Genomic DNA, 25,601 nt, shown 5'->3' with positions numbered 1-25,601 from the left:
TTGGGGTGGCGGCTCTCCCGGCGCCTGCGCCCCAGGAGCCAATAACGGGGGGCCGCTGCTCTGAGGGAGCAGCAGGCGCAGCTGCGGGGGGCTCCGGTAGGAGGCGACCTCCACTGGCTGCCGGTCACAGCGTGTCTGGAGCATAACTGCCGCCGCGTTAACCCTTAAGCGTACACAGACAGGGCTCCGGTCCCCTCCATCCAGCGCCCGCGCTTTTCCTGCTTGCGGGTGAGCAGACCTGCCCCCTCGCCGGCCCACGTGGCCGCGCCTCCAGGAGGGGTCCTGCGCAGGGCTGCCCGAGGGGCGATTGCCTACGGCTGCAGGTCCCACGTTCCGCTGACCGCCCCCTGGCTGTGGGCCGGACCTCTTTCCCTGTCAGCCGCCAGCCCAAGGTCCCCTCTGGCCCCCCCTCCAACCCGCCCCAGTGCCCAGCCCTGACGGACTTCCCTTGGACCCCCCAGGGCTGACTGCCCCCCCATCCAGCTCCACTTCCAGCTCTCGGCCTGCACACAAGCCCTTTGAGCCCCTGGCCTGGCCGTCTGCCCCTGCCGCCCCCCTCCAGGCTGCCGGCTCCCCGAGTTGGCGCGCAGCCCTCATCTGCGTTGTTCTCGGCACCTTCCCGTCCCACGGCGCCTGCCCTCAGCCGGGCTTCCCGCACCGTGCCTGCTCCGTGGGGGCCCAGGCCCCCAATCCTGGCTCTGCGTGCCCTCCAGACTGCCTGGCAGGCCAGGGAGTGACCCCAACAGAGCGCAGGGCCCTGGGCATTTGCGTTCCCTGGCCACCCTCCATGAAGGGGCAGTGGGTCCCTCGTTGCTGCCTCAGTGGCTCTCAAAGGGGACCTGGGGGTTAAAGGTCGCTCTGGCCAATCATGACAGCACGCCCTGGCAAGCCTCTTGGCTTCTGGGGGCCTCAGTTTCCCCAGGTGTAACACAAAATGCTCGGCGTCCTGTAGCGAGCAGGAGGGGAACTCAGAGGCGGGCGGCCTGTGCCCCTCCCACCCCCGCTGACCAGCTGCCCCTGCCTCTCGCTGTGCCCTCGGCACCCTTCACCCGAGACCTCAACCTCCCGGCTCCCACAGGGGCAGGGAAGGGTGCTGGCGTGCCCTCAGCGGCGTGGGGACTCCGAGCTGCAGGGCAGCTCCCCGGAGCCTGAGCGGCGCCGGCAGAGCCGAAGCACCCGAGTTGCAGTGCCGTGTCCCGGCTGGGTGGGCCCCAGGCCGCGTCCTGACAGGCCTCGCGCCTGCGGCCGCCTGTCTCCTGCCCTCACCGGAGCCCGTCCCGGGGTCCAGTCTCAGTCCACTGCCCAGACCGCTCCTAGCCTTCCTCCCCCGCCCCTTTTAAAATACTGTTTTGGTATCATATATACAAAGTATTTCTCTTGGGACCGTTTTCACAAGGTGCTGCCGCCTCCGGAGCTGCCCTCCCGGTGAGCGCAGCCTCTGTCCTCCTGCGCTGGCTGCTGGCCCTCGGCCCCACTTCAGGGCTCATCCCAATCGTCCTGTGTCAGAACCTGCTCCTCCTCGGGGCCGGGCACAGCCTGCATGTGGATGGGCCTCGGCTGCCCCTTGACCAGGCCTGGGCCTCCAGCCGTGCCAGGCTGTTCCTCCTACAGCCCTGGCCTGCACAGACCGCCGCAGGCTGCCGGGACCTGGGGCCCCTGCGCTCGCCCTCGCGGGCTCTGAGCACCTTCCTGCCCTCGGTCACCCCGGACCCTCCAGGTCCCCCCCCCCCCCCGCCCGCCAGCCACCGAGGGCACCGTGGAATACACCCCCGGCCCCCAGGCCCCGAAGGCACTGCTCCGGCCCCGTCCGACCTCTGCCCCCTTGTTCCCCTGCAGATCACAGAGCCGGGCCCTCAGCCCCCGTTGGCCACCTGCCTGGGCAAGCTCCCAAGCCCCTGTGCCTTTTCTTCTGAAAGCACGGGAGGGGCTCGCACGTCTGCTTCCCGGGCTGGGCGAGCCTAACCAGCCCACCTGTCCTCATGGGGCCGCCCTTGACCTGAGCACCTGTCTAAACACGGGCTCCAACCACAGCCTGCGCGGGGACCCGCTCGAGGGGGCCATTGGGAGGCATCTGGGGGCCCCGCGTGCCCCTGAGGGGCAGAGGGCACCCAGGTCCTTCTGGTTCCCTGTCTTTGGCCCCCAAGTTCCTGAACGGGCTCTCCAGGCCTCCAACCCCACCCGCCTCTGGACGCTCCACCCAGCAGCCCCTCCCCACGCCCCAGCTCCCCAGCAGCGCCCAGGCCCTGCCTCCTCACCAGCCCCGACACGGCGCCCGACACTTGCTGTTGAGGTCGCGGAGCCTGGAGGCAGCCGGTGCGCGGTGCTGTGGCCTCCGCCTGCCTCGGGGCTCCTTGCGTATGGAAGGGGGTAGCCCAGCGCTGGGCCGCTGCTCTGAGGACTAGGCGCCAGAGGGCGTGTGTGACCGGGGGCGCCTGTGAGAATTCTCGCCCTCCAAGACTGCTAGACCACTACCGTAAGCCAGAGGCTGACTGGGGCCAGTTATGCCCTCGGGGACACTGGGCAGTGTTGAGCCATTGTGGGTTGTCTCAACTGGGAGGAGGGCCCACTGGACCCAGCGGGCGGAGGCTGGGCGGCTGCTCAGCGCCCTGCGATGCACAGGGGACCCCACGTCAAAGGACCCGCCCCGGTGTCAGCGTGCCTTGGCGCAGACGCCCTGCTCTAACCGCTGGTGTTTTCTTTTTTTGGGTTCTGCACACTTTTAAGAATTTCATGAGCTCTAGACCTTCCCCCGCCCCAGAAAAACATATGTATGAGTGTACAGTTAGAAGGTTTAAAATTAGGTTCCAGGAAGCCCTCAACGTCCCCACCAGCCCAGGCTCAGGCCCCTTGTCCCGCTCCATCTTTGTACAGAAACGAGTTTTGAGGCAAACGGCCGGAGCCTGCGCAGAGGGGCAGCCTCCTTGGGGATGTGGCTCAGCATCCTGTCCTTGCCACTGGCCGACCCGGGGCCCTCTCTCTCTCACACGCGTGCCGGACATTGAGGGGAAACCAAAGGGTATAGCAGACTCTGCGCCGAAGACAGATTTCCCCTTGTGAAAGGAACGAAAAAGGCTGTTTTCAGTCACTACATGTAAGTCGGTTTAAAGTAAAAAGATTCCTGTTGTAGAAAACAGGCAGCAGTTCCTCAAAAGTTAAGACTCAGGACTGGTGTGTGACCCGGCAACTACCCTCCACGTACTGAAGGCAGGGCTGGACGGGCACTAGACCCGTGTCCTCGGCAGCCTCGTCACGAGGCCAGGGCTGGCAAGAGCCCGGGCCTGACGCAGGGGAGCGCGGGCACAAGCATCTGTCGGGAAACGGGCGGTGACTTGGCCACGGACAACGTTGACACACGATGTGCCTTGGAAACAGCGCTGAATGAGAGCCCGACATGGAAGGACGCAGAGCGTACAGCCTCGCTCAGCGAACACCCAGAACGGTGAACTCGGGACGGGACTCGGTTGGGGGTTGAGGGGCAGCTGCTGAGGGACGGGCTCCTGCCCTGGTGAGGCGGTGGCTGCACAGCGCTGCCGCGTCCGAGCTGCTCATTTACCAACGGTTGGTCCCATGTGCCTCTGCCCTCAGGGACACTGGGCAGTGTCTGGAAACATGGGTCAATGCGCTTTTAAAAATGCCCCCCAAAGCCCTGCCTTGAGCCATCCCCTCTTCCGCCCCCTGCCCACGGCCCCGCAGGGTCTCTGTCACCAGGGGCCAGGGATTCTTCGTCCCCGGTGCACCTTGGGGCCCACACTCTTCCAAGGCTGCCGACGGGGGATACCCGGGGGCCCGAGGCCCACATGTGGCCTGCGGAGGCCTCCGTGAGGTAGAGGCCCCGGAACGCGGGGAGGCGCCCCCCCGCAGCCACTGCTACAGCCACCTCTGACGGGACTTGTGCGGCGGCTGTGAGCTAAGACGGCGGCAGGCTCAAAACGTTAAATTAGGGCAAAAGAAAGGAGCGGCTTGGTCATCCCAGCCGCTTGTAGAGGCTGACCTGAGACACAGAACCGAGAGGCATCCCACCCGCGACCTCGCGGTGCCCGCCTGCGCAGCCTGGCTCCCACGCCCTCTCCCATGGCGTGGGACAGTGTGAGGCAGGGACCTTGCTGGAAATCAGGGCGCCACCTCCCGACGCAGCGACACGTGGGGCGCCAGCCCCGGAGTGCCCCGTGTGCAGCTGTGGGGGGCGCCCTTCCTCCTCTTAGGCCACACACCTCCCCCAGCCTTCCCGAGCCTCGGGCCTCGGCTGCCTGGAGCCCAGGAGCTCTCGGGGCCTGGGCCGCCCCTCTGGGCTCCTCAGGAAAACTGAGCGTCTGAGCCCCCCGACATCTCCTCAAAAGGTACATCAAAGCAGGAAGCTCCCGGGGGTGCTGCTTATAACAAGGATTTAATAAAATAAAATAAAAAGTTCAAGTGCTTCCAATCCCCGACATACCCATTCTGGTGTGGGGCAGGGGGGGAGCCAAGCCCCACGCCCGCAGCACCAGCTATAGCACCATGAGAAAGCTGAGGTCGCACCTGGCCTCCCTGAGACGGTAAGGAGGCACCCACCGCCCCCTCGACAGCCAGCTGCGGGCTCGGCCCGGCCGCCCGCGCCGGCAGGCTCTGGGGAGCGCCGCCCCCAGGCTCTCCTTTCTCCTGAGGCCCGGGCTTCTGGGGGAGACGCCAAGGAGCAGCCCCCACCCCCTTATGGCTTTGCTCCCTGGGGAGGGATGGGCTGCGCAGAGGCGAGTGGGGACAGATGGGCTCCTTCAGTCCTGAGCGGGGTGGGGGGCGGCGCACGGCCAGGGCTCCCTGCCGGGGGTGGGGGTGGCTCAGGGGTCAGCAGTCGCAAGACAGAGGGCCAGGGGCCAGCTCCCCAGGGTATCCAAACCAACCCCCTCGAAGGGTCAGTGCTGTGCTGGGTCAAGGGTCAGCTCCCTCCCAGAGGTCCAAGGCTCCTTCTCAAGGTCCGCGAGTCCCCGAGGATGGGGGCCAGGAAGAGACTCGGGGAGAGCCACCTCCTCTCCCGCCAGCCTCGTGCCCAAGCCGGTCACGGCTCGTCGCCGTTGACATCCAGGTCGATGGAGCCATGGCTGACCACCAGGCGCAGGCGCTTGGGCGGGGAGAAGGGGGCGAAGGCCAGAGCCCGCTTGGGGTCGGGTGCAGGGCCTGGGGCCCCCGCGGCGGGTGGGCAGGCTGGCGGGACGGGGGCCACGCGGCTCAGGTCCACGCGTACCACGGCAGGCAGCCCGTAGCGCCGGGCCCAATGCCAGTCCTGCTGTGGGGCCCAGCGGGCCCGGGGAGGCGCACCCAGGGCCACCAGGGCCTCTGCGTGCAGGTGGCAGTGCGGGCCGCAGCCCCCCCAGGGGTGCAGGGGTACTCGGGCGGCACGGAGCACGGGGAGCGCCAGGGTGCGGCGGGGCCTGGGGCGGCGGCGCCTGCGGGGGCGCAGCCGAGTCGGGGGCTGAGGCAGCCACTGGAGCCAGAGGGGCGAGACCGCGGGGCGGGCGCTGGAGGGCGGGAGACAGAAGGGCTGGCAGGCGGCTGCGGGGCCGGGGAGGGAGGAGAGAAAGGAGATGCCGGTCAGGGGCGGTGGGGGGCCAGGCTCCCGACCAGAGGGCCGAGCACCCTCTGCAGAAGGACAGAGCAGGCGACTGCTGCTCCGCCTGGACGAGGCAGGAGGAGATGGGGGCTGGGAAAACGGGGTCCAGGCAGGGGAGGATGGAGACGCACACTCAGGGCGCCGCGGCCAGGCCAGGCGGGAGGGAGGACGGGCACAGGGGAGCTGACCCAGACAGGCTCACGCGGTGGGGCGCCTCAGGGCCCCAGCCCCCGCTCACCACAGAAGAGGTCCCGGCGCAGCGGGCAGGGGTGGGTGCAGGCCCGCAGCCCCAGCAGGCCCTGCCAGGCGCCGCCGCGCTGGCCTTGCTGCAGCCGCCGCTTGGTCTCCCGAAGCTCGTACTTGTCTGGGAACCGCGGAGGTGCGGGCTCCTTGGGCCGCAGGCGGAAGGCGCCTTCGCCTTTCCTGGGGTGGGCGGGGCCAGGACGGGCAGGAGCTCAGGACGGGCCCTCCGGCCCTCTCTGGGCCGCAGGCTGCGCTTCCGGGCTCGCGGGCCCGCCCCCTGCCCACCTCTCACAGGTGTAGCATTCACAGTGCTCATTCTTCTCGCCGAAGAAGCCGTCCCCGTAGAAGCAAGTCACCTCGTCCCCGGGCTCGATGTCCCTGAGCGCCTTCACGCAGGCCGCGTTCCCGTCTGCAGGCACAAACTGGGGGCCGGCCGCTCAGCGCCTGAGCGCGGGCACCAGCAGGGCTGCCCGCCCCCGCCCGCCCCCCGCTCAGGGCCCCCAGCTCTGTCCTGGGGCCGACCGAGAGCCCCGGGAGGCTCCGTCTAGACCGGCACGGCTGGCTGGCCAGGGCCTGCCCCCACCGCACGCCCCCCTCCCCTGCACGACAGACCACCCTGCAACCGGTCCACAGCGGAGCGCTCGACAGTGACCTAAGCTGACCCCTGGCGGCGCAGTGGACACTCCCCGCCTCCATCACCTCTGCACGCTGTGGTCCAGTCCCTGGGATTCCCCTCTGGGGACGCCAGTCTCTGCGGAGCTGCCCCTCTCCCCTCGTCTGCCGGGCTCGAGGACCCAGGCCCCCTCCCCAGCCCTGCCTGACAAGCCTCCAGCCTTGCCTGGGGAGCTCTCGCCCCGGCCACGCCATAGGCCCCGCCCCTCGCCTGCTCCTGCCTCCATGCTCCAGAGCGAGTAGAGGCCCCGTCTGCCCGTCTATCCACTCCAGCCTGAGACGCGCCTACCACCAGCAGTCTCCTGCCCGCGTCTCGGCTTGCGGCTTCCCAGCGCCCTGTACCACTCTGACAGCCTCGCCGGGTCAGGCCGCCCCTGCCCTGGCCCCTCCCCACTCCAGGCCATGCTTGGCCCGGCACAGCCCCACACCTCCAGGCCCAGGTGTGCGCGCCGCCTACCCGGGCGCCCTTTCCCCAGAGCACCTTCTGCCTGGGCAGTCTAGGCGTCCTTCCACGCCTGGCTCAAGCCCACCAGCTCTGGGCGCTCCCAGTGCTAGAACCTAGAGGGAGAACAGGCTCCCTCCTATGCGCCCCCTGAGCTTCAACTGTGCTGCCTGCGCCCCGTGAGGCCCCAGAGACGCCCCCCCCGCTGCCAGCCAGCCCCGGCCCACACGTCACCAGCTCACGGGGGCAGCGCGGCCCCAGGTGGCAGGGTCACCGAGAGGCGCCTGGGGCTCTGCCTGCCCCAGCACCATCCTCCCAGCCCGGCCTCCTGGGGGTCACGGCCAGCGTGCAGCCCCCTTCCGCCTGCAGGCCCCCCACTCCTCACCCCTCAGCATGCACCCCGTTTCCAGCCCACCCTGCTTGATTCCTTCACTCTCACACCACTTCATTCCTGCTGCCCGCCTCAGCTTCCAATCACAGCCTCAGACACCAGGGCGCCTGGGGCCACGCATCCCGGGGGTCTCAGCCTCCGCCCCGGCAGGCCTGCCGACCATCCCCACCTCCTCAGTGTCTCTGCTGCAGACATGGGCCCTGGAGGGCAGGGAACTAGCCACCTCCTGCGCGCCCACCCCCACAGGCCCCTCAGGGGAAGAATGCCTCCGGCAGGGGGCGACCCGGGTCTGAGTGGGCTCTGGACAAATTGCCTGGTGATACTGGCCAAGCCGCAGCCCTTTCCACTTCTGGCAGCCTCTGGGGTGTCAAAGTGCTTGGTGCAGTGGGGAACACCGGAGCCACGCTCCCCTGGGCTCCCACCCACCCCCTGGGCCCCTGGGCCTTACCTTACAGTTGGGTTTGCAGTCTGCAGCCAGTCCGGGCCGGGAGAGAGGAGACACCGTGAGCAGCCTGGTGAGGGTCCCGGCCCCCGCCCGCCACCCGCCCGCCGCCCCCTCACCGTGGTTAATGAAGGCGGCTGGGCCCAGCCACAGCTGGGCGCTGCGCTTGCGGGTGGAGTACATGATGCTGAAGTCGTTCTCGCCGGCCCTCAGCAGCCCCTCGTCCGCCTCCCGCAGCTCTGCGATGCAGCCCACCAGCAGCTCCAGCTTTTCGTTCTTCTTCCTGTGGAAGAGCCAGCTGTCAGTCACGCTTCCTGGCGGCCGCTCCGGGCCAGGGGCCACTGCTCTCAGCGACAAGGGCTCCTTCCGGAGGATCCAACAGAATCCAGGGAGCAGGAGGTGCCCCTGGCATCTGCCTTCCAGGTCTTTCTCAGACCCGCCACTGTCGCCTTTTCTGTCTACACTTCCCAGTTCTACCAGCTGGTCTCCAGCAGAGAGAGAATCCGACCCGGCCCCTCTGCAGGGCCACCACTCCCCTCACCCAGGCTACAGCCAGAAGGCCTTTCTCAGCTCCCCCAGCCCAGCAGCAGCCTCCCACCCAATTCAGTGTGGACTCTCGGACTCTCGGACCCCATGACCTCTCTGCTGCGCACTCAGCAGCTGTGACAAATACCTGCACGTTTACCTGGTGAGCACCCGCCTTCGAGTCTCACTACTGCCCCACCCCCAGGCCGGAGCCCCACAGCACTTGGTGGTCAAGGAGAAAAGAAAGGCAGGTACAGGCCTGGGCGGACACCCTGCGGTCTCCTCGGCCAGCAGCACTGTGGCGGGCACGAGGTCTTTGCAGCCAGGCCCTCCCCACCGGGGAAGACGTTCCTGCAGTCCCCAGGGGACCCAGTCTCTCCCTGAGGAAACAGCCTCTTCCCCAGCAGCCCGACCACAGAGATCTTCAAGGCCTTTGCCGGATGTTTCTCCTCCTCCCCTCTCGGCAACCCCATCTAAGAAACGGGGGTCTCCTCTCTCGGCAGCCCTTGAGTGAAGGGGTGCCTCCTGGTAGGCGTGGGACTGCTAGTGCGAGCTCCCTCTTACCAGGCACGGGTAGACACGATCTTGGCTCCGTTCGTCTCCATGGAGTAGCGGGTACAGGGCAAGATGGCAAAGCCGCTTTCCGGCAGGAAGGCGCGGAGGTAGCGATAGACCTGGGGAAGGTGAGGGGTGGGCAGGGGTGAGGAGGTGGGGCGGGGACGTCCTCGGCCCCTCTCCTGGGTTCTGGGCCTGCTCTGCCACTGACTTGCTGTGTGGTCTTGAGAACCTCACGTCCCCTCTCGGGGCCTCAGTTTCCTCATCTGTCAAATGAAGAGGGAGGATCCATCTCAGAGGGCCCCCGACTCTCCTCTCCCAGGAGTCTCGCTCCTCCTCTCAGATGCTCCCAATGACTACGCAGGCGGGGAGCGCCAGGGGCTGCGCCAGGGGCTGGGGTTCTGGAGTCTCCGCTGCACAGGGCTGGGGGCCGGGAGAGGCCGCAGTGACAGCGACAGGGACGGGCCTGAAGGCCTGGGGTGGGGACGGGAAGGGCTCCCTCACGTGGGTCTTGAGGGCAGCCTCCTGCCGCGGGCCCCCGGCTCTGGAAGTAGTGGGCCATCCAGCCTCCCAGCGTCAGGGCCCGGTACGCAGCCTCCAGGTCCCGCTGCCTCAGGAAGGCCTCCAGCGCTGAGCGCAGGTGGTGCTGTCGCCGCAGGGGCGGCACGGGGCTGGGGGAGAGGGCACGCCTGGGTCCCAGGGCCTTGGCTGCTTTCCTCCGGGCCTTCCCGGGCCCCGCCCCCAACCCCCGGTGGGCGCTGAGGGGAGGACCAGGCTGAGGGGTGGCGGGGAAGGGCGGGGGTCCTGGGTCCCTCGGGCCCCCCCGCGCCCGCAGACCGCCTCACCTGACGTTCATCTTGTGGGTGCGGAAGCCGAGGTAGGGGTCGAGGACAAGGCTGGTGGCCAGGTCGTCGTTCTCACACAGCTCTCTGGCTGTCACTCTGTCCGGCCCCATGGTGCCCCACGGACCATGCTGCTTCTGGCCGGGGAGGGGAGCGGGGGAGGGGAGCGGAGCCCTGGCGCTGCGCTGGCCCCGGGCCGCTTACAGGCAGGATGAGACTTCGTGCCGACCCTTCGGTCGCCTCATCTACGGGAAAGGGAGAAAAGCGATGCCGGCCTCACAGGGGTGTCAGCGGAGAAGGGCGAGTCCCGCATCCGCGTGAGCGAGGACCGAAAGGCGAAAGGGGAGGACTGCAACAAGTCCTTCCCCGAGCGGAACCCCAGAACAAAGGGCAGTCCTTCACGCCATTCATTCCCGTTAGTGTCGCCACTGGACTCGGGAGCAGTCCCCAAATAGCACCCAGGCGCACACGCCTGCACGGCCAGGCACCCCGACACGTACACGCACACAGCCCCCCGCACATGCAGACTCACCGCCTCTCGTGGACCCCCCCACGCTCCCACCACTGACCCCCCCCACGCGTGTGCACATGCACACACGGTCCCTCCTGGCCCAAGCCGAGGCTGGCTAAATGGCAGTCTGGGATAACCTAAGGGCTAGGCACAGAAGGGGGGAGGGCTGTGGGAGGGGGGCCAGATCTGCTGCCAGGCCTGGCCGAGAAGGCCCAAGTCTCCCCCACGCCCGCCCCCACCCTCGCGGGTTGTCAGGAAGCTCTGGGTGAAGCCCCAGGCAGCCTGGAGTGCACGAGGGGAGGGAGGGCGTAGGAGGGATCCCCGCACCTGCTCCCTCTCCAAGGATTCCGGCGGGGGGGGGGGGGGGGGGGTGCTCAGAGGACAAAGGGGGGGGAAGAAAAAGGAACAGTGTGGCGAGGCAGAGCGTGTCAGAAACAGAAGGAAGGGAGAAAGTGAAGGGAGCAAGAGAAAGCCCTGGGGTGGCCTGTGGCCTGCTGGGGCCAAGGTGCTGGGAGCAACCCCAGGGGACAACATCAGCCAGGGGCGGGGGGGCAGCAAGCTCAGGAAGGCCGAGGAGGGCTGGGGGCCAAGGGAGAGGGAGCCCCGGGCCCGGAGCTGTGGGGAGAGGAGGCTGGAGAGGTGAACTTGGGCAAAGCCGAGGCGGGAGGGGCCGGGGGAGGATCTGGGGGTCCAGACAGGAGCCCAGCAAAGCGAGAGGGCAGACCTGGGGTCTGGGAAGGGAATGGGGGGGAAGCAGAGAGTGGCCTGAGGGCAGCCAGGGGGCACGGCAGGGTCTGGGGGTCGAGGCAGGAGCTGAGGAAAACGCGAGGGCAGACCTGGGGGGCCGGGAAGGGGCCCGGGGAAGGCCCTGCGGAGTGAGACCGGGGCCAGGCGAACGCCCCGAGGGGCCAGGGAGGGTCCTGGGAGACGAAGAAGGGCCCAGGGGCCGACGCACGAAGGGGCCGGGCCAGGGGAGGACTGCGGGTGCTGGAAAGGGTCTGTGGAGCAAAGGGCCCGGGGCAGGCCGGAGGGTGCAGGAGGGGCGCAGGGGTGCGCCGGGGGCGGCCAGAGGGGCCCGGGGCCCGCTGGGGCCGGAGACTGAGGCCCCTGAACGCGAGGAGGGGCTGGGCCCGGGCGCGGGGCGGACGGGGCTGGGGGCGACGGGGTGCTAAGGCGGCGCGGGGTGGGGGCTGGGAAGGGGCTCCGCGGCCGGGCCCCGCGCCGCCCCTCACCCGCTTCTCCTCCTCCGCCTCCTCCTCCTCAGGCGCCCGCGCCGCCGCCGCCGCCTCCCGCCGCCGCCTCCAGCTCTCGTCAGACGCCGCCGCCGAGCCTCCCGTCTGTCCGCCGGCCCAGCCCGCCGCGGGCCCCTATTGGCCCAGGCCGCCGCCACTCCTCGGTTGCCATGGAGCCCGCGTAACTCCCATTGGCCGAGCCCCGCGCCTCCCCTCCCTGCCCGCCCCCCCCCGCCAGTGCCCCCACAGGATCCCGCCACGCCCGCGCTCGCGTCAAGCGCCGCCGACTGCTGCTAGTGGCTCCCGCCGCTGTCCTTCCGCGGCTGCCGTGGAGACACGTCCCGCCCCCTACCCGCCCGGGCGCCCGAGCGGGGTCAGGTTATTCAGGTCCAAGAGGGTGGGCGCTGCCGGCTCCGACTCGCACACGATTGGCTGGCCGAGGCAAAGCTCATCCTGCCATTGGCTAAGGCCTCCGCCCGTCACCATCGAACCGTGACCTCCCTCTCCTCTTTCTCGGGAAACCTGCGGTCAAACGAGGGAGGCTAGCGGCAGCCGGCTGGGGGCTGTGCGCTCACTCCCCGCCCCGCCCAGCGGGGCCCGCGGTTGCCAAGGCGACAGAACTTTACTGACAGCTCAGCCCGGGCACAAAGGGCTCGTCACTCTCCCTGCGTCCCGCACCGCCCTGCCTCGTCCAGACCCCCCGTGTAACTTGGGGAATACCCACTCCAGCTCTGTAGGGCTTTCCCGCGTTATGGACGGGTCAGTTGGAGGGAGATCGAGAAGTGCGGAGACGGCTCTCCTCCCCCCCCCCCCCCCCCGCCCGCTTCATTTCTGGAGACGAACATATAATTAGCAATTCATAATAACGACGCCCCAAATGACCAACCCCGTGGGCCAGCTCTCTGCTGTAGATCTGTGCCCAGGCAAAGGGGCGGCGCACAATAGGGGCTTCGCTTACGCTGCTCGCACGAAGAAATGAATCAGTGTGTGACTGTCCACGCAATGCGGGGGATGCCGAGTTCCGCGTAGCTCTGTGACGCTGGGGAAGTGGCTGGCCCTCTCTGGGCTGCCCACCCTTAAACAAGGACCACCCTAGTTCCCCTCTGAGGGACGCTCCTTAACCCTTTCCCAGCCTCCCCGCCCCCCCTCGACCGGGCCCACCCCCAGCTCACCTCCCCCAGCAAATCCCTCTCTAGTCTCTCCTGAACCCCGGGTCACCCCCCAACCCAGGGGCCAGCCCGGGAGAAGGTGGCCGCCCCCTCCTGCGCTCCCACGGGCTCCCTCTTACTAGGCTCGGTGCTGGCGGCTGGGATTCCCGGGGTGAATTGAGCCTGAGACGTGTCCTGGAGCAGCCCTCGGTCTGGACGCTCGGCCACCCCCATCGCAACCACCCCAGCTCCCCAGCGAAGCAGAGACCCCAAGTGTGAAGGTCTCTTTAAAAAGACCTTGCTGGCGGGAAAAGGCCCGCGGGATGGATGAGTCTTCAAGAACAGCCCCCCCCCTCCCCGCTCCTCCCAGTACACACGCTGGAGACACTCTTGCACACGTGCACAAAAAGAGAACCAGAGGGCCTGCTACCACAGTACGTGTAAGAGCAAAGAATGGAAACGGCCCCACGTGCCCCCGCTGCAGACTGGGTGAAAGGGTCGTGATGCACGCACAGAAGGGGCCACCGGCCGGCCCTGAATGCCCACGGACCAGCGCGCCGCATTTCAACCTGGTCACCTCCCACCCCCAGGCAAACGCTGCTAGCAGCAGAAGCCGACGTGCCCTAGTGCCACGGGCTCGAGGTTTCAGAGCACATGCCGTGTGGACACAGGCTGTCAAAGTGCACCGACCAGCCTGGGCGGACGGACAGGGTGAGGAGGAGCTGTCCCTGAGGCTGGGGAGGAGGGAATGCAATCAGGACAGACAGGCCCGACTTGGCTATTTGCTTTTTTTTTTTTTTTAAGCCTGGAGGTGGAAACCATGAGTTCAGTTTACTACTATCCTGGTCCCCTACTTGTTAGAAATATTTCGTAAGTAAAAATAAAACTTGGGCACGCCACCTCCAATTCTAGGGAACAAGCGCTACGATATCTATGTACAACAGGTGTTCTTCAACTTTTTTGTTCCATGGATCCCTTTGCCAGTCAGGTGAAAACCACGGGCCCCCTACTAAGCCCATGCTATACTGTGTATTATTTAATGAACAGATCACACCTGCACCCACACGTCCCCACAAGAATCATGTTTTTTTTCGAATTTTAATTCGAGCTCAAGGACCCCGTGTTAAGAACCCCTGATGTAGAAAGATGTATAGGAAAAGTCTGAAGATGCAGCCGTAAGAGACTGGCTGGCCCAATGTCAGCACAGCCACAAGATAGCACAGGCATATCCAACCCATCCTGAGCTCATAACCCAGGCCAGCCACGGTGCCGGCAGCTCTGACGAGGACGAGGACGAGGACGGGGCCACCGCTTCCATTTTGGAGGGGAGCAAAGCGAGGCTTACAGAGGTGATGCGGCCTGCCCGGAGTTAACACCCCAGCCGCCAGGGTCTGGAGCTTGCAGCCCCAACTGCTGGACTTCACTGCCCAGGTCTAGTCTAGCTGCCCTAAACCTGTACTGTGGTTCTCCAGCCTCAGATGGTACAGTAAGAGTCACCCTGGAAAAGGAACGAAGCGGTGATTCACGCGACAGCGTGGATGAACCTGGAAAAGACAACACCGAGGAAAGAGGCCGGACACAAGAGGCCACAGAGTGTATCCCAACAGACAAATCCAGAGAGACCAAGCAGACTGGGGACTGCCGGAGGTGGGGAAGGGGAGAATGGGGAGTGACCGCTGCTGGGCACAGGGTTTCCTTTGGGGCATGGAATGTTCTGGAACTAGATAGCAGTGATGGTTGCACAACTTTGTGAATGTAGTAAATGCCACTAATTGTACACTTTAAAATGGTTAGAGGGCTAAATGTTATGTGATGGGTATTTGAGCATGATAAAAAAGCAAACACCTGCAAGAGAAAACAAGACGTGACCTCGGGGGTTTGGTTAACATACAGATTCCAAGGCAGGGCTTCCAGATAGCCTGCTTGCAGTGTGGCCCGTGGGTCAGCAGCGTTGGGGTCACACAGGAATTCAGTAGGAATGCAGGTTCTGGGGCCGCAGCTGAGCCCTCCCAGAATCACCGCGAGAGGAGATGGCAGAGCTCCTGAAGTTTGAGGCGCTCCGCCTTAGAAGAGCCGTCGGCCTGGGACCCCACTTTCGGATCAGACGCTGGAGAGCACCGCGGAACGGGTGAAAAGCGTAGATTCAGGGTGATCACGTTGGAGAGAAAAGAGAGGTCTGTTTCTACGTACATGTCAGGTCTGGGGAGAATTGTCTGTTTCCATGTATTGTGTAATAACACAACGTGAGTTGTTTGAAATAACATGGTGGAATTATGTGTTATTCACCAACTGTACACGTTGATTTGTGTGCACACGCTGACACGCACCGACACCTGCACACCCCTCTGTGCGCACACACACACAGTCATGCCCACACTCATCCCATCACCGCCTGGCTGGAAATCTGGCGATGGATTCACGCTGACGGCGTCAGCCCCCACGGCGGCCCCAATCTTCCCCGCCTCCTGATCCCGCCCCAGTACAGCTCCCTCTGCGCTCAAAAGCCGTGATCTGTGGGACCAACAGGATATTGCAAAAATGATGGTCCCAAAAGACAGCGCTCCCACCGTGCCCTCTTGCGGCTCTCTCTTCTGGGGGGGCAGTTGGTGCCGCGTCCAGGGGACCCTCAGGCCGCCCCACGGAGAGGTCTCCACTGCAAGGGACCAAACTGTGAACAGGCTGACAGCAGAGCGAGTGGGTGGCTGGGGCAGCGAGCCCTCCAGCCTCCGTCAAGCCTCCAGAGGACGATGGCCAACGTCTTGGCGGCCGCCTCATGAGCAGCCCAGCCGCGCTGACTCGGGGTGCCCAGAAACCGCACAGAAACCGCGGGACGTGAGCAGGGCTGGCATACTTAGGGCTGGTATACAAAGACTCAATGTCCTGGCGGGCGCAGGACCCAGGAAGGAAAGGAATTGGCAAAATATTTATGGACTACAATGAAATTGGAGCCCAAATGAACTTCAAAAAATGAGCATGGAGGGGAGCGGAGGTAGCTCAGTGGTTGAGCGCCTGCTTCCCCTGCATGAGGTCCTGGGTTCGATGCCCAATACCTCCTTAAAAAAAAAGAGCATAGGATTCTTAGTTTTTTTAAATCTATGCACACCGAACCTGCAAGAAACTCTAGTGTCTGGGCTTTCTCTGGTTTTCTGAGGACTGGGCAAAACTCTGTTGGTGGAAAAACGAATGACTTAATTACGTGCTTAAATATCATCTATAAGTGAACCAGAAGTAGTCCAGCTGTGGAGAGAAATTCAAGTTTATGGCGGCCCTAACTGAACACCCAGTCAGCACAAGCTAGAAGCAAGAGGCCAAGGGGACAACTGACCAACTGGCCGGTATTTCTCTGCAGCAGCGTCACGGGTGGCAGGGGACTCTCTGGCGGCCTCTCCGCCCTCCGTTGGCTAGGGCTGGCCTTCTCGTTCTGCCGTCTGGGCTGGGTGGGTGTCTGGGCAGCCAGTGTATTTTCCTGGAATTCTTTACTGTTTATCATCTGTTTAATGCAGTTTGTTACATCAAGTTCATGGCATAACCTTTGCCCGAGAATTCCAGGTGTTGCACAGCTGCTCCTTCCAGCCTCTGGGCATCCCTTTGTCCCTATTCAAAACAATGGGAAGAGGAGCTCTGTTGGGACAGGCATAAGAGGCCTCCCCTGATAGACGGTCCCTGCTTGTTTCTGGAAGGATTCGAGGGACCGTTGTGGAGGATTTCTGCATTACATTTCCCCCTCGCAGCTCCTGGATTCTCCTGAGTGGGATTCACTGAGACCCACAGAGGAAGGGATTTTTCAGGTAAGCTTCAAAGCAGAAGGGGACTGTAGATATGTCTCGGAGGACATTATATTTGCTCTTTGCTCAGCACCGTTACATCTCCCACCTGTTTCCAGTTTTAATCGGCAGTGACATTGTAAATAAACTCTATGCTTTGAGCGACAGAGTATATGTGGGGAAAAGATTCCACTACAATACTCAGTTATCCAACTTCTAGTGAATGATCACCCCTAACAGGATGTTTTTGGAATTCCAGATGATATTGTGCTGATATCAGAGTACGATATTTTATATTATTAAAAAAAGACTCTTATTCCCTAATGAAATAGCAAAATACAGAAAACCGAGCTCACTAATACATACGCTTTTTTAAGGAGGTACTGGGGATTGAACCCAGGACCTCATACATGGGAAGCAGGTGCTCAACCACTGGAGCGACACCTGCTCCCACTAATATATTTTTTAAAAGATCTGTTTATTTATTTCTCTCTCCATTCCCCCTCCCCCAGTTGTCTGCTCTCTGTATCCATCTGCTGTGTGTTCTTCTTGTCTGCTTCTGTTGTTGTCAGCAGCATGGGAATCTGTGTCTCTTTTTGTTGCGTCATCTTGTGTCAGCTCTCCGTGTGGGCGGTGCCACTCCTGGGCAGGCTGCACTTTCTTTTGCGCTGGCCGGCTCTCCTTATGGGGTGCACTCCTTGCGCGTGGCGCTCCCCTACGTGGGGGGCACCCCTGCGTGGCAGGGCACTCCTTGCGTGCATCAGCAGTGCACGTGGGCCAGCTCCACATGGGTCAAGGAGGCGTGGGGTTTGAACCATGGACTTCCCGTGTGGTAGACGGACACCCTATCCATTGGGCCAAGTCCGCTTCCCTGTGTGTTCTTCTGTGACCGCTTTTATCCTTATCAGCGGCACCGGGAATCTGTGTTTCTTTTCGTTGCAACATCTTGCTGTGTCAGCTCTCTGTGTGTGCGGCACCATTCCTGGGCAGGCTGCACTTTCTTTTGTGCTGGGCAGCTCTCCTTACGGGTACACTCCTTCCGTGTGGGGCTCCCCTACACGGGGGACACCCCTGCGTGGCACGGCACTCCTTGCGTGCATCAGCACTGCGCATGGGCCAGCTCCACACGGGTCAGGAGGCCCGGGGTTTGAACCATGGACCTCCCATGTGATAGACGGATGCCCTATCCACTGGGCCAAGTCTGTTTCCCACTAATATTTTTATAAATCATACTCAGGCAAGATGCCACTGCCCCGTTTTATTCATCTCCACTTCTGCACTGTGAATAAATTGCACACATTTTTCTCACCAAAATAACGCAAAACAAAAAAGTCAGAAGCCTTCGCGCAATGGCCCCCAAGGCCCGGGCCGCTCCGACCTTCTCTGCAGGCATCTCCCCACCTCTCCTCTCCAGCCACATCAGCCTCCGTGCCGGGTGAGCGTTCCGGTCTCCGGGTCTCCCTGCTGCCCTCTGCGCCCAGGAAGCTCTTCCCACCGCCCTCTGCAGAGCTCATCCCCTCGCCTCCTCAGGTCTCTGCTCAAATGCCACCGCCGGGGTCCTTCCCCGACCACCTCGACTCAACGAGCCCCCCGCCCCCCGCCGGGCCCTGCTTCAGGGCGCCAGGACCAGCGACATAATTTGTGGGGCCCAGTGCAAAATGCGGAGCCTCTTCTCCAAAACAATTCCTCGGAATTCCAAAACGGCAGCCACAGAGCACTAAACCAAGGCCAGGGCCCCTGCGTGCAGGTCGGTGTGCGCCTGCCCCAACACGTGAAAACAGACTTCGGTGAGGGTAGTAACTTATGCCTTAGGGCCTGGCATCTGTAAGCTCCTACCCCAAATACAGACCCTTTACAAAAGCCAACAGATTTCTGGTATTTTGCATCAGCACCCCTTTGGCTGACAAATACAGGGTGCAAAGAGGGCTGTGACCCATCAATTGGGAGAAACTATTTGCGAAAGGTATAACTGATAGGGGACTTGTATCCAGAATACATCAAGAATTCTTGCTATGATGTGGACCATTGACTATGGGGTGCAGAGATGCTCAGAGATGAACTTACCAGGTGCAATGGATGTGTCATGATGATGGGAGAGAGTGTTGCTGTGGGGGGCGGGGGCGGTGGGGTTGAATGGGACCTCATATTTTTTTTTAATGAAATTAAAAAATAATAATAAATAAATAATTAAAAAAAAAAAAGAATTCTTACAACGCAATGATAAAAAGACAAACTGTTCAACAGAACAACGGGTAAAGAATCTGAATAGACATCTCTCCAAAGAAGATAAACCCATGGCCAGCGAGCTCCGAAGATGCTCCGTGTCCTCAGGCCACCCCGGATACCACGCCACACCACTAGGGGCCCTGCAGAATACGACAGGCGCTGAGTGTGGGCGAGGATGTGGGCCAAGAGGAACCCTCAGCCACCACGCGGGGAGGTCAGAGGGGACAGCTGCTTTGGAAAAAGTCTGGCAGTTCCTCGCAGTGGCCGGCGATTCCACTCCTAGGCTCATCCCCGAGAGGACAGGAAACACACGTCCACGCAGAACCCTGGGCGGGTGTGCTCAAGCAGCCTTTGCGTGGTAGCCAAATGTGGAGACGAGTGCCCGGGGACTGGATAAACGCGGTGTGAGCCAGCGCTCCCACGGGGCCCTGGTGGGCCATCGAAAGGCGTTCTCGGACGCCAGGCAGTGCGGCCGCGCTTGAAGACGCTGTGCTGCATGAAAGAAGCCAGGCCAGAAGCCCATGCAGGGTGGGATGCCATTTATGTGAAATGCTCGGAAGAGGCAAATCCGTGGAGGCCAAAGGTCGATGAGTAGCTGCCAGGGCTGGGGGTGGGAGGAATGGGGCGTGACGGCTAACGGTTGGGGTTTCCTTCTGGGGTGATGAAATATTCTAAACTTAATTGTGGCCCTGGTTGCACAACTCCGTGAGTACACTACAAATATCAAATTGTTCCCTTTACATGGGTAGATTGGGTATGCTACCAAAAAACAAAACACACAAACTAGAATTACCATAGGACCCACCAATTCTCCTCCTAGGTATAATGAGAGAAACGAGAACATAGGTCCACACAAAAGCCTGTGCACAAATGTTCACAGCAGCCTTATCCACAATTGCCAACAGGTGGGGAAAGCCCAAGTACCCATCAACAGATGAGGAGACGTTAAAAAATGTGGCATATCATGCAAATGAATATTATTCAGCCACAGAAAGAATTAAAGTACCATCACATGCTACAAGATAAGATGGACCTTGAAAACATGATAGTAAGGGGAAAAAAACAGTCCTAAAAGCCCACATATTGTATGATTTTATTAACATGCAATGTTCAGAATAGTCAAAACTATAAAGACAGAGAGTAGATTAGTTGTTGCCTGGAGGTGGGGGGATGGAGAATGAGGAGGGGAATTGCTAACGCAGCTTCTTTTTTGGGGGGGTGAAAAGATCCTAAAATTACATACTGGTTTTACAACCCCGTGAATATACTAAAAATCACTGAATGATACACTCTATTTAGGTGAATAGAATTATATGGTAAGTTAATTATATATATCAAGAAAGCTGTTAAAGAAAGAAGGTTGTTATTTTTTATTATTTTTTTCAAGACAGGAGATAATACTCAAAACAAGACTGTAGGCTGAAAGGGAGAGAATGAAAAGAGAAACCATGAAGCGTGGAGGCAAGAGATTACTATTGTGCAAGCCTCTCCCCCCACCCCCACCCCGAAACTGGAAGCGGGGGGCAGACCCCTGGGGAGGGGTGGATCTTAGACCAGAGGAGTCACCGGAGCCCAGAGAAACAAGAGGTGGGCACAGAAGTGGATAAGTTTGTCAACCTGGTGACAGGAAGTTGAGTATCCCTATTTTATAGCATCTATTAATATGTCTCTAGGCTGGAGAAAGAGGAAATTCTAAATAAAACATTAGCAATCAGATCTAACAATACAACAAAAGGATGCCACATCATGGCCAAAGTAAGTTCCATCAGGTAGAGTGGTGACGGTACACCACACTGTCAGTGTAAGCAGCACCACTCAATTATACATCTGAATGTGGTTAAAAGGGGAAATTTTAGGTAGCAAATATGTTGCTAGAATAAAAACGAAAACAAAGTAACAACAAACAGGATTACAACACAGTGAACCCTAATGTAAACTACAGGCTACAGTTAATAGTACGTTATGGCGATATTCTCTTATCAGTTGTAACAAAGGTACCGCACTAATGCAAAATGCTAAAAATGGGGACAGGATATGGGAACTCTGCATTTTCTGCATGATCTTTCTGTAAACCCACAACTTCCCTAATGAAAAATAAAAATTTAAAAAAAGAAAGCAAGTTGGCTTAGCATTAGAAAATCAATCAATGTAATTCATCACATTAAAAAAAGTTTGATAAAATCCATCATCCATTCATGATAAAAAAGGAAAAAGAAAAATCTCCTTGTTAAGAATTTCTAGGGAAGCGGACTTGGCCCAGTGGATAGGGCGTCCATCTACCACATGGGAGGTCCACAGTTCAAATCCTGGGCCTCCTCGGCCCGTGTGGAGCTGGCCCACGCGCACAAGGAGTGCTGTGCCACACAGGGGTGTCCCTGCATAGGGGAGCCCCACACGCAAGGAGTGTACCCCGTAAGGAGAGCCGCCCAGCGCGAAAGAAAGCATAGCCTGCCCAGGAATGGTGCCACACACAGGGAGAGCTGACGCAACAAAGATGACACAACAAAGAGAAACACAGATTCTTGTGCCATTGACAACAACAGAAGAGGACAAAGAAGAACACGCAGCAAATGAACACAGAGAACAGACAACTGGGGTGGGGGGGAAGGGGAGAGAAATAAATTTAAAAAAAAAAGACCTTAAAAAAAAAAAAAGAATTTCTACAAAAAATCTAGAGCAGATTTGTAGGTATTTTTTCAGATTCATGTTCAATGGTAAAACATTGGAAGCTTTTCCTTTGAGATCAGGAACAAGACAGGGCTGTCCCCTTCATTTAACACTGTATTGAAGGTACTAGACAGTGTAGCGAGGCAAGATAGAAAGAAATGTAAGAACTGAGGAGGAGAATCAGAACCATCATTGACAGATGTGATTATATGCCTAGAAGATCCGAAATAAATTCTGGGTAAAATATTAGAGTTGATAGAATTTAGCAAGGTTGATCGACATGAAATAAATATACAAATATCAATTGTATCTCTTTGTCCAGTGTGTTGGGGTCCCCAAGACCACCCCATATTCAGAGGTCCACTAGAAGGATTCACAGGACTGAGCAGATGGTCGTACTCATGGCTAAGGCTTATTACAGCAAGGTAATAAGGAAAGACAGCCGGTCATAAAGAAAAAGACATAGTGGGGTCTGGGGACCCCAGGGGCAGGCTCCCCTGTGCTCTCTCCCTCGCATGAGGGGGTCCTGCAGGATCCACCTTCCTCCAGCAGTGGAAAGGCATCAATGCCTGTGATACTCTGGCCAGGGAAGTCCGTTAGAGACAGCCCCCTCTGCCTGGTACAGACCAGCATTCCAGGACTGCGGAAGGAAAGCAGGCATTCGGCATAAACCACGCTGTCTGCTCACGTGCTCTAGGTGCATTGAGCCACCCTTACTCGTTACCGTTACCGGATGGCTGGGAACATTCCCAGAGACAGGTTCCTAGGCATCAACCGGGAGCCAACCTTGCAAGCAGACCCTTTTGAAAGACAGAAGTTTTTTAAAAAAAAGGCTGTTAACCCTTTCCTGTACAACCAGCAACAAAGTTATACAATGAATTTTACAACAGCATTTATAAATACCATGCACCAAGGAATAAATCCAACAAAAGGTTTTCAGGAAAGTCTATACAATTTTATTGTGACCTTTGAAGGAGAACCTAAGGAATGTGGGGGGATATACCATGTTCATGGATCAGAATTCAGAGGGGAGATGGTGGTATGGAAGATTTAAGTGGAATGAAAGATGTTCAGGCCATTCTCTTCCCATCCTCCTTTCCTTCCCAACGTGGAAGTATGGCCACCGTGGTCAAAGACAAAGAGTGGTATGGGAGGTGAAGGAAGCAGGGGGTGGCAGAGATGGCTGACATGGTTGAGAATGGTCACATTGGGTAAATAAGCAAAGTGCACAAATAAGTAAATATATGAGCATAATAGGACCTATGGTTTTTTTAATGATGGAGAAGAAATATGCAAACATAGGAAAAAGGGGGACAGCTAGTGTATTACTCAGCCAAAGGGGTGCTGACACAAAGTACCAGAAATCTGTTGGTTTTTATAAAGGGCATTTATTTGGGGTAGGAGTTTATGGTTACCAGGGAGTAAAGCATAAGTCACTTCCCTCACCAAAGTCTTTTGCCACATGTTGGAACAAGATGGCTGCTGTCACCTGCCAGGATTCAGGCTTCCTGGGTTCCTCTCTTCCCTGGTCTTGCTTCTCCCCAGGCTCAGGGTTCCTCTCTTCCCGGGACAGCTTCTCTTTCCTCACAACCAAGCTCCCCTCTGTGCTTACTTCCTGGGGCTCCCACTCAAGACTCCAGCATCAAAACTCCAGCATCAAAACTCCAACTCTGTCCTTTGCCATGCCTTTAATCTGTGAGAACCCACCCACTAGGGGTGGGGACTAAACACCCTACTGACATGGCCCAATCATAGCCCTAATCATAATTTAATCACACCCATCAAACCCGGGTACAGACAAATTTACAAACTAATCCAATATCTATTTTTGGAATTCATGAACCATATCAAACTGCTACAGCTAGAAAGAACCCCGAGCTGTTGGACTGGAATTAGAGGTATGTAAATACACCCACAGCTGATGATAGATGGATAGGTAGATAGATAGATATGGATCAGAGATGGATGATAGATGGATGGACAAAGAGAAAGACAAATAGATACAGAAATAACTTTAGGTGTGTGTACATAAATATTTGAATATATGTCTGTGGTAGATTGAATTATGTACCCCAGAAAAACATGTCCTTAATCTTAATCCATTCATGTGGTGTGAACCATTGTAAATAGGACCTTTTGAAGATGTTATTTCAAGTGTGGCCAATTGAAACAGGATGGGTCTCAATCTGGGGTACTAGAGTGTCCTTTATCAGCTGAAGAAATTTTGATTGATCTCTGGGACTCTGGCCTCAAGAAACGTTGGTAGTGTCCGTGCATCTTTCTCTGTTCCTCTCACCTTCTCCCCTTCACTCTGAGGAGGCTGGGAGCCTCCAATCCTTGTTCCTGGGGCAATTCCTGGGCCTCAGAGTCCTGAGTCCCAAAAGAGACAGGGTCAAGTGAATATCACTCAGCATTAAAAAGGGAACGGTGGTGGGAAGATGGGGAGCAGGGAGCTCCAGGAATCAGGCCCTCTACCATAACAACTACCAGATGGGAACCATCTGAATTAGCACTTAAAAACTCACAGCACCCAGGAAAAAGCTGCAGGGAGAGGCTAAATACCAGTAAATTACGGTAAATACCAGGAAACTGCCCTCTGTACAGCGGCTAACATTGCCCAGTCCCCACTGCTGCTTGCTGCCCTTGGCAGAGCCTGCTGCAGCCAGAAAGGGACGTAAAAATCCACTTTTCTAAGCCCAGGGTGGGCATGGATGAGATCTCGCATCTTCCACGAGCTATTTGGGGTCTCTGGGAGCTTGGGGGCAGCCCTTGCTATCATCTAACCTGGTCAAAGGGGGAGGAGGAGAATTAAAGGCCCTGCGCTCCCTCTGAGCTGCGGAGGCGGGAGAAGGGCCACACTGGGTGCTCAGGCCAGGACGCCCAGCTTCGGGGCGTGGCGGAAGCAGCTCTGGGGTCCCTCCTGGCCCCTCCCTCGTCTCATCCCCGGGGCAGGCTGGGGCCTCCAGCACTCCCTCTGTGGGTCCCCGGCCTTCTCCCAGCCGGAAAAGACTGCCTGGGGAGCTCCACTCTGCTGCGTACCCCACCCAGAATCTGCCCTCCAGGCAAAAGCAGCTTGAAGCAATTCCTTCCATTGGAGGACACAATGGAGGCAGACCGCCTGGGGAAAAGGCCCAGCTGCGTGAAGTCCTGCAGTGCAAGAACCAGACCGGAAGGTGGAGGGCATTCCAACTCCTGTGAAAAGGGACCTCCTAGGGCCACCTAGCAAGACACAAGACCACGACAAGACACAGGCCCAGCAAAGAGAGCCAGGACTCTGCCCTCTGCATTCACCTTGGGCAGACCTTCCTGCTAGGAAAACTGATACTAAAAAAAAAAAAAAAAAATCTAAGCCCTTCCACCAGCTGGTTACAAACGTAAGAAACAGACATCTTAGGAAATCAATCCAAGAGTTAACATTGTAAAATGCTAAATCGTACAGCGTGCAACCAAAGATAACAAGACAAAGAAACAAGAAATTAAATGATGGCCCATTATCTTGCCACAGGAAGAGGATAAAAATCTAGCAAATGCCAGTAACCAGATTGTGGCCATACCAGACAAAGACTTTTAAAAAGTCATCGTCAATATCACTTCAAGAGATGAAGAAAAATACAGAAAAAGAACTAAAGGCTATCAGAACACAATGAATGACCAGTAGGAGAACTGCAAGAAGAGAAAGAAATTATAAAAAGGAACCAATCAGAAGACAACAGTAATGGAAATGAAAAATTCCTAGGAGGGTTTCAATGGCAGATTGGAGATGCCAGTAGAAAGAATCAATGAACGCAAAGATAAGACAATTGAAATGAGTCAGGCTGAGCAGCAGAAAGAAAAAAGAATTACAAACAAAGGAAAATACCTTAAAAGCCCTCTGGGGCAACATCAAACTTACCAATATATATGCATTATAGGATTCTAGTCTACAAAGAAGAAAGAGAAAGGGGCAGAAGGACTAATCAAAGAAGGAAGGAGAGAAAACTTCCCAAACTTAGTAATAGATGTGAATATGCACATCCAAGAAACCCAGAGAACACCAACCAGGATAAACGTCAAGAAAATCACCCTATCACATACATGAATCCGACTGTTGAATGAAAAGGACAAGGAGCAAGTTCTGAAACCTGCAAGAGAAAAGTAACACGTTATATACAAGGGAATCCCCAGAAGATCAAATGCCCATTTCCCTTCAGAAACCATGGAGGCAAGAAGACAGTGGGTTGAAATACTTAAAGTGCTGAAAGAAATTCATTGACAGCCAAGAATTTTATACCCTGCAAGACTTTCTTTCAAAAATGAGGGAGAGATTACGATGTTCCCAGATAAACAAAAGCTGGGGGAGTTTCACTAGACCTGCCCTACT

At 58.7% G+C, this 25,601-nt stretch overlaps 1 protein-coding gene and 1 pseudogene across 1 annotated transcript in view; one reads left to right on the top strand and one right to left on the bottom strand.

The window, feature by feature from the left end:
* Positions 1-4,365: 4,365 nt before the first annotated feature.
* KMT5C (lysine methyltransferase 5C) overlaps positions 4,366-25,601 on the bottom strand; it is a 38,924-nt gene continuing 17,688 nt past the window's right edge. Inside the window, 9 exon segments of the mRNA XM_071209455.1 lie at positions 4,366-5,523; positions 5,820-6,004; positions 6,110-6,246; positions 7,778-7,797; positions 7,891-8,054; positions 8,861-8,970; positions 9,356-9,388; positions 9,390-9,522; positions 9,697-9,938. Coding sequence (XP_071065556.1) covers positions 5,030-5,523; positions 5,820-6,004; positions 6,110-6,246; positions 7,778-7,797; positions 7,891-8,054; positions 8,861-8,970; positions 9,356-9,388; positions 9,390-9,522; positions 9,697-9,806 — 1,386 coding nt within the window. The 5' untranslated portion in view covers positions 9,807-9,938 and the 3' untranslated portion in view covers positions 4,366-5,029.
* On the top strand, positions 15,358-16,568 carry LOC101446111 (popeye domain-containing protein 3 pseudogene; annotated as a pseudogene).

Source organism: Dasypus novemcinctus, chromosome 18, assembly GCF_030445035.2.
Source record: "Dasypus novemcinctus isolate mDasNov1 chromosome 18, mDasNov1.1.hap2, whole genome shotgun sequence".
NCBI classification, from domain to species: Eukaryota; Metazoa; Chordata; class Mammalia; order Cingulata; family Dasypodidae; genus Dasypus; species Dasypus novemcinctus.
The sequence above is the reverse complement of the archived record's forward strand: the minus strand, read 5'-3'. Positions and strand labels throughout refer to the sequence as shown.